This window comes from Amblyomma mixtum, chromosome 6 (genome assembly GCF_055824585.1).
Source record: "Amblyomma mixtum isolate Tamu chromosome 6, ASM5582458v1, whole genome shotgun sequence".
NCBI lineage: Eukaryota > Metazoa > Arthropoda > Arachnida > Ixodida > Ixodidae > Amblyomma > Amblyomma mixtum.
This window is the reverse complement of record NC_143017.1, coordinates 146674696-146682475: the sequence shown is the minus strand read 5'-3', so window position 1 is coordinate 146682475 and position 7780 is coordinate 146674696. Positions and strand designations below refer to the sequence as shown.

Here is a 7780-nt window from a genome sequence, read left to right as displayed (position 1 = left end):
TGAACACATTAAGGCTAACATCGTCCGGAAACGTCGGCGAACTTGGGGCCGAACGTGACGCCGAGTGTATATTCCGAAACTTTCCATCTGAAACGTATCCAGAACCAGCGTTCCGCGAATGCGTTGTTACCTAGTGCGTGGCATTCTAAGGTTCTGGAATCTGCGGCTTTACCGACCACCTTTGCCCTGCGTGTCTGTTCGTGTCGAAGACAGACAGTCTGGACAGGGCACTAGTGCGTACTGTCCAACCGTGAGGCCCAGGGCGGGGCTTGAGTAAGGCGCAGAGATTGAGCCGCACGTCTCTATAAGGATGTTCTTTAATAGATTTTGAAAGGCGTTGGGACGTGCTTCAGGGAGGTCCTAAACTTGAAGGCTAGCAATCGTACAGTCCCAACTGCAGGGATCGGCACACGAACACCTGTCGTTTTGAAGCACAAGGAAAATAAGAATATATTAATAATATCCGGGGTTTAACGTCTAGAAGTGACATGTAGGCTATAAGGAACGCCGTATTGGAGGGCTCCGGATTAATTTAGACCATCTGGGATTCTTAAATGCACGTTGACATCGCACAACACACAGGCGTTTTTTCATTTCGCCTCCACCGAAATGCGACCACCGCAGCAGTGATTCGATCCCGCGAGCTTTGGATCAGTAGCCGGACCTTAAACCACTGAGGCACGGCGTTGGTTGCACAAGCGAAACGTAGAAAGGCGGAATGCGAGCACAAAAAGTAGCCCGCGTTTTAAGCTAAATGCGTCGCAGGCTTATGGCGTAACCAAAAAACTCCTTTACGATTAAGCTTCTGATAAATAAGCTTTTATTCGGCGCAGCTGTTGTCTTCATGATTTATGCTTTGCTGTGTGATCTGGCGATTGTCCCTAGTCTTTTCGAAGCACGCACGCAGTGACGTCCCGGCGCGGGGGTGACACGGGCGGCTGGTTGAGCGCCGCACGGCTACGTTCGCGTTGACGTCACGGCGTGGGGTCATGTGGCCGTCGTAATGGAGTGCTCGCTCGGCTGACATCAGGCCGCTGGTCATACCGTGAACAGCCGGGACGTCAGGTCAAGCCTGCTACGCCAGTGCCGACGGATACAGCGGGAATGACCTACTAACAGCTGTAATCTACCTGCCAAGCCTAACTTATCACGCCAACCGCGCGTCCAGAGAAAGTCCAAGCTGCGCACATGGTTTTGGCAGTGACAAAAAGAACGAGAACAAAAAACATTTACGCTGCATCCATATTTTATGCGACAGCAATGCAGTTTTTACAGGCTATCCAGCAACCAGGGAAAGAGGGGGAGGTTCACCGAATTGCGTCGTGCGTCGCGCAGGAAGGATACAATTGACTGCAATGGTTCACCATAACTGATTTCGGGATAGGTGATCTTGGCTCTCAGACGTCAGGTGCAAGTGCAGCCAATTGCAATAGCCCGAAATGCATGCGTCAGGTCTCACGTGAGACAAATAGCGTGTCGTACGTTCTACCAGACGTAACTATTGTGAAGGAACGCGCCCATCAGCCCTCACAAAGATGAGCAGTGGCTACTTTCGCTCGTGCTCAGGATTTCCTCGCTGCCTGCCCCTGTATATGAAAGGAAATTTCTCATTCAGGGGCTTCAAGCATTTTCTCGGCTTCGCGCTCTCGGCGCTGTTAAGGCGTGCTGAGATTTCCTAAGCAGAGAGTTCTATGATCAAGTTCCGGGTACATGCAATACCATCCTTTATCGAGTAGATCAGAGTCCGTGGCACTGAAGACAAGAACCTCGCCCGCGGACAGGATGATGTCACGCAGAAAGGCAATCATATTAATGGCGCTCAAAATTCACCTGCAAACAGCGGTGCACAATGTGCGTTCGATAGATCAGTGAAAACAAAACTATCAGCACATGATACATAATTAAATCGTTTTTGATGAGTGGAAGCGTTTAGCCAAACGACGTTGTTCAGCGCCACTGCATGGTTTTAGATATACGGGCATTCAAATGAAAAAAAAAAACGGGGTCCTCATATAGGGTGCGGTTTACGTTTTAGGGGAAGTGTGCTACATGGCAAACATCTAAATGCCCATTCGTTGCAATGTCGGGCATAGAGCAGTAAAGTAGGAAAAAAAATGACCCCAAAATTCGAAAGCCTCCGCGAGCTGCCGCGGAGTATAAGAATTACACCGTCGTCCTTCGCTAATGAGCTATTGAGGGAAAGAAAAACCGGTACGAGCGGAACAAATCAAACGAGAAATCCGAATTTAAAGTCTTCAAATGTCAGAATCAGAGCACAAAACAAAACATGGCCGATTCATAAACAGGGGAGGGGGAGTTGTACGGCAGGTGGACGGAAGAAAAGCTATTTTTTTCTCGTCTTCCTGTCCTTATTCATAGCGACATCGCTCTTGTGCCCTTTGCTTTTGGCAGCAGGGGTCTTGGCCGCGTCAGCCTGCTGAGCCACATTCTTTGCACTAACTGCAGGGATCTTAGAATCAAGGTCTGGACCTTCGCGCAGTTGATCATCCCGCGCACCGCCCTTCGCATCGGTCTCCGTAGCACTAGGAGCCTTGTTGCTCTGCCTGTCGCTTTTTGGCAACTCGGGGTCAGCCGAAGCGGCAGGACCCTCGGTTTTGGTCACTCCGGTCAACGCCTCTGTGTCAGAGACAGCAAGAAGCTGCTTGGATCTGGTACCGCTGCCCTTTGACTCGGTGTCAGCAACACCACTCTGTTTGGTCTTTGGGTCCCTGCCGCTGCTCTTCGAGGAGACGCCGAAGAGCTTGCTCTTGGGCTTGTCGCTCTTCGGCTCAGCTTTTTTAGACCCGCCGTCCTTTGACCCGGCGGCAGTCACACCAGTTTGCTTGATCTTTGGGGCTCCGCTGCTCTTCGACACGATACTCTGGCGCCTGCTTATAGCCTTGTCGGTGCTCAGCTCGGAGCCAAATACACTGGCCCGCCTGGTCTTCGAGCCGCCGCTGGCCTTCGAGCCGCCGCTGGTCTTCGACACGACGCTCTGGCGCCTGCTTATAGGCTTGTCGGTGCTCATATCGGCTCCAAGTGCACTGGCCCGCCTCGTGTTCGACCCGCCGCTGCTCTTCGAAACGACACTCTGGCGTCTGGTTATAGGCATGTCGGTGCTTAGCTCGGCGCCAAGTGCACTGGCCCGCCTGGTCTTCGAACCATCGCTGCTCTTTGAGACGACACTCTGACGCCTGCTTATGGGCTTGTCGGTGCTTAGCTCGGCGCCAAGTGCACTGGCCCGCCTGGTCTTCGAACCATCGCTGCTCTTTGAGACGACACTCTGACGCCTGCTTATGGGCTTGTCGGTCTTCAGTTTATCATCCGCTTTGTCAGCAGACGTCCTCCTCGGATCCTTGGCCTCTTTCGGATTGGTGTCCAACGCCATCGGAGCCTTCTTGGCTCTAGGCCCTTCATCTCCCACGATGGAACGCTTGGATTTCTCCGAAGTGGGTTCGACTTCGAGGTCCGACAGCAGCGTGGTAGGGCTTGTAAGGGCACTAGGCACTACACCTTTTCTCGATGGCTCGACCCATGGAGCGGCCAGGCTGCTCCTCTGCTGAGTACTTGTAGGAAGCGGGCTATCAGCAGCATTTATGACTCCAGGAGACGCGCCTGAAATTTCCCAGAAGCAGCCCCAGACATCCTTGCTCGGTTCCAAGAGCCCCGAGCGAAAAGCATATGCGGCCAGTGCCGAGGCTCCGAGATGGGTGCACAAGCTGATCAGCATGCACATTGTCCGGAAAGGGAACTGCTGTCCGCGTTGGTTGTCGTATTGAGGGAGCCGCAAAAGGACCGGTATGCCCATCTCCGGCTCTCCGCACAGGGCGCGCACCACGAAGCCCACGAAGAAGCCTGGGAAGCCAGCGAAGGAAAGTGTGGGTGTCATCCGTGTCCAAGGAAACGCAATGGTCATTAGTGTGCAGTGGACTACACCAACAGCGACGATCACTCAGTCTGGTGAAGCTGGCATGACAGCTTCATTGGTAACGCTTATTTGAAAATACCTAATGCACCATAGGTGTAAATAAGCCTGTACCAAAGGTCTTCTTTCTGCCATCATGTCGCAGCACTGCCCGCTCCCTGTCTTTTCGTCCTCAATTGCTGTTTAATTTAAGTAAGCATAAAGCACGAGCTAGTGGCATCAAAGCTTCCAGTTATGTGTCTCAGCTAGCTGCTCCTAGCAAAAACAACGAAAAGGTTATTGGGCCGCGTGCAATGACGGAAAAATGAAGCAACACGAAGGTATATTGTCAAGAGGAAAAATATTTAAGGGCGATAAATTGAATAGATGAGGAGGAAATGTGACAGCATTCGCCTTTTCGATTCCGCTTATGTAATTACGAGAGACAGATTAAAAGAGCTTTAAAACCACTTATTTATTATGTTTATTGTGTGTTCTTGACCTCTTTAGGCGATTTCGTCCATACCGAAACTTCAGCAGCCATATACCAGTCGACACAATACACAACACACAAGCTCCACTTCGGCAAGTACATTTCTGCTGATGCATTCTTCGTCATCTAAAATTTTGCTGTCATTATTAGTCGCTTTCATTTTGCTTAGGCGTTTTATGTCATCTTTAATTCTGCTAGGCCAATCTGAACACACTAATTTTTTCCAATTCTATTACAATTCTGATTAGATTCGTGTTCTGACTCTATATAAATTAGGATTCTATTCCACGTCCATTTTCTATTATGATTCTATTTTCATTGTTGCCGAGTCATTCTTATCCCGGCCTCTCCCTCGTCTCCCCTAGTAGTGGAGGGGTATTTTCCTTTCTCCACCTACCAACCACGGCAGACGGCAGGAGAATAGAGGGAAATCCCCCTAAACACCACCTGCCACCTGTCACGGTTGGAAGGTGCAGGGTTCAGGCAATGCCAACGGCGGAAAGTTTTAGCCTTTGTGGCACTCATAATGCTCTCGCATTAAAATGAGTTCCACTTAGTGACACACGCGCGAGCAGCAGACACTAAATCAGACAAAGGAAGAGAAGCCACACTGACCAGAGACGGCGCCGTACGAGTTGCTCCAGTCCCGAAGGAAGAACAGTACGACAAACTGCGGGAAGAGGAGCACGTACACGAGGTCCGAGGACAGAGTCCACAGCGCGAACACCGACTGCACGTTCAGCGCCATGATCATTGCCACCAGGCCAATCCCACAGATGGCGCCGCGAAGCACACGGCACACTTCCTCTTGGGACGCCTGCAGGACCGTCATCGGACAGAGCTTGTTTCAAAGAATTGGATAGGAAAGTTCAACCGCCAGAGAAGGAAGACACTGGGGAACGTTCATTTCTGGATGTACCCGCGGAGCTCCCATCGGGATGCGTGGAGATCCACGGGTCTGTAATTTCTAGATTAATACGCAAATCGGTTTCGTTCCTCGCACGAGGGGCGGTCGCTTTCCAAGATGAGCGATAGATAATGCGAGAGAAAACATGCGGTTAATGACTTTAGTAGGGTTTATAGCTGGAATGTCGTCACTAACCGGTTTATTCAAGGTGCGGTCAAAGACCCACTTCCGAAGCGTTTCCCCCCAGAAAAGCCGAGAACCTCTCCAGGTGGAAAGTTTTGGCCCATGGGTACCTGGCGGCTCTGAGGATCGAACTTCGCACTTCGAGGTTAGGAGGTGGATGCTAGAAGGACTAGGTCACCATTGCGATCTGGACTAGTTGGCTTCTTTCCGCTATCATGGATGGAATCCACAGCGTTGTCAGGCGATGGCATATGTGTGTGCCTTTTAGCGCAGTGTGTGTGTCGTTCTCGACTTTGTGCCTTCCGTCTGCAAGCGCTGTGGGTTTCATGATAGTGACTTTACTTCCGGTAACTTCCGAAGCGTGCGTCGTGCTAGAATCCAAAACTACCAGACCCTTTGCAGTTACGTTTTCCGCTGACCAGTCTAGACAGCCGGACCGCACGCAAATTTGTGAGACGAAAGGGCCTTCTGCTATCGCCGTTGATCTTCATTTGCATCCAGCCGCTGACCTTGCAATTGCGTCGTTACGTGTCTGTTGCTTTGAGGTGCGTTCGCCACGATGACAACGAAGAACAGCCGTCAAGGTAGCGGCCAGGAGTAACGCACTTCCAGATATAAACCTCGCTTTAGGCTTCTGCATTAATTCGGCTTTTTTTTATTGCGAAAGCACTATTTCATTAGCAAAGCTGAAAAACCCGGGGGTACGCGTGAAACCTCAACCTTTGACTTTGAAATTTGATCTTTACCTCGCATGCAGTTGTCTTTGAAGCGGTATTGCCTCAAGTGCTTTCGAACGTCCTACTCGGTTTAACTACGTTAAAACCCAAGCATTTTTTCCCCTTTTTGAGCGCAAAAATCAGGTGCCCGTTAGAGTCGAGTAATTACGGTACGCACTGCGTGTGCCCATAATACCTAATGTCGACGATATCTGGAAAAATCACCTTCATTTCTGGCTAATAATTCTGCACCTGTGCTTATTTTTGAACAGCTTGCGCACTTTAACAAGTACAAGCTAAATGGCCCCTAAGGAAAGCCTCTTCGTTGAGACCAGACGACGCTCAAGGCCTGATTTTCTATTTCCGATAAGTGGCAAGTAACACGTATAACTACCCAGCACTGTCCATCACATAACAGCCAGCCGATCTCAAACCGACTGCTCTGCACTGGCCATCGAATGATAATCGTAAAGTCGTAAATCTCTACTTAAATCTTCCTATCAAACGATGCTCGGCAGACCTCAGATCGGTAGCATGACTGAGGAGCTCCGTCATGCGGACCAGCCTGCAAAGCTGCGGCGGACACGCACCGCGGGCTTGAGCAGTCGCTGGTAGACATTGCGCGTGATGAGCGACGAAGAGCTGAGCATGGATGAGTCGACGGACGACATGACGGCCGCCGTGATGGCCAGCTGACCGAGTATGGACACCACACTGGGCGTCAAGTAGCGCACGGCGTACGGCATCACGAGCCTGCGCTCAGACGCCTCCAGGTCGTACGGACCGGGGTAGCCAGCCGCCGTGAAGTCTGCGGAGAGGCAGCGCCGACAAAGGATACCACTGCTTGGCGCATTATCTAAGTTCCAAAGCCTATCAAGCCCCAGACTCATTCTAAGTTCAATGACAGTAGAAGTTTGTTGATGCGACATTCTTGAGTTAAACTGTGGACACGCTGATTTAGTTGATTAATGCCGGCTTAGTTGAAAGATGCCCACCTGGGAAGTGGCTGTGTCACGCTTTACTTATGGCGTCGATTGTAAGTAAGACAGCATTAACGTGTCATACGCTTCCGTTCTCAGTCCAGCAACAAAACAAAGTTATGCGAGAAGGCTTCCATTGTTTCGGAATGCCGAATCATCCCAGTGGCAATGTTCAATTAATCAAAGCTTGTTACACCAGTTTACTTCAAAATTTTCTGACATACCCCCTGTGCCAAAAGTAACCGAGCAACAGATTTTTGCTTCTCAGCTGTATAATGAAGTCGTTTAAAGACCAAAAAATGACAAAACGTGTGGAAAATTTCTCACCTTTCTGTACACAGATTAATATATCTTAAGGGCTGCAGTGAGTGCTTCGCTACGCGTCTAAGAAACAAACCACCTGTGCCCGGTTACTTTCGGCAAAGACTGCACATACTCGCTATTCACAATGTAATGTGTAAAGTGGCACGAAATACTATTGCCCCAGGAACTCACTGTTTCATTGTGCTCTCTGCAAGCACGTCAGCAACTTTAAATAAAAATTTGTTTCTTTTTCGTGGCATCCTGGTTTCAGGCCGCCGCAAGCAAATAATATTT

At 50.2% G+C, this 7780-nt stretch overlaps 1 protein-coding gene across 1 annotated transcript in view; it reads right to left on the bottom strand.

The window, feature by feature from the left end:
* Positions 1-2114: 2114 nt before the first annotated feature.
* Positions 2115-7780, bottom strand: part of LOC149340697 (high-affinity choline transporter 1-like) — a 25161-nt gene continuing 19495 nt past the window's right edge. The window contains exons 9-12 of the mRNA XM_089549525.1: positions 6794-7011; positions 5013-5214; positions 3066-3855; positions 2115-2864 (exon numbers count right to left, since the gene is read on the bottom strand). Of these exons, the coding sequence (XP_089405651.1) occupies positions 2345-2864; positions 3066-3855; positions 5013-5214; positions 6794-7011 (1730 nt within the window). The 3' untranslated portion in view covers positions 2115-2344. The remainder of the gene's footprint in view (positions 2865-3065; positions 3856-5012; positions 5215-6793; positions 7012-7780) is intronic.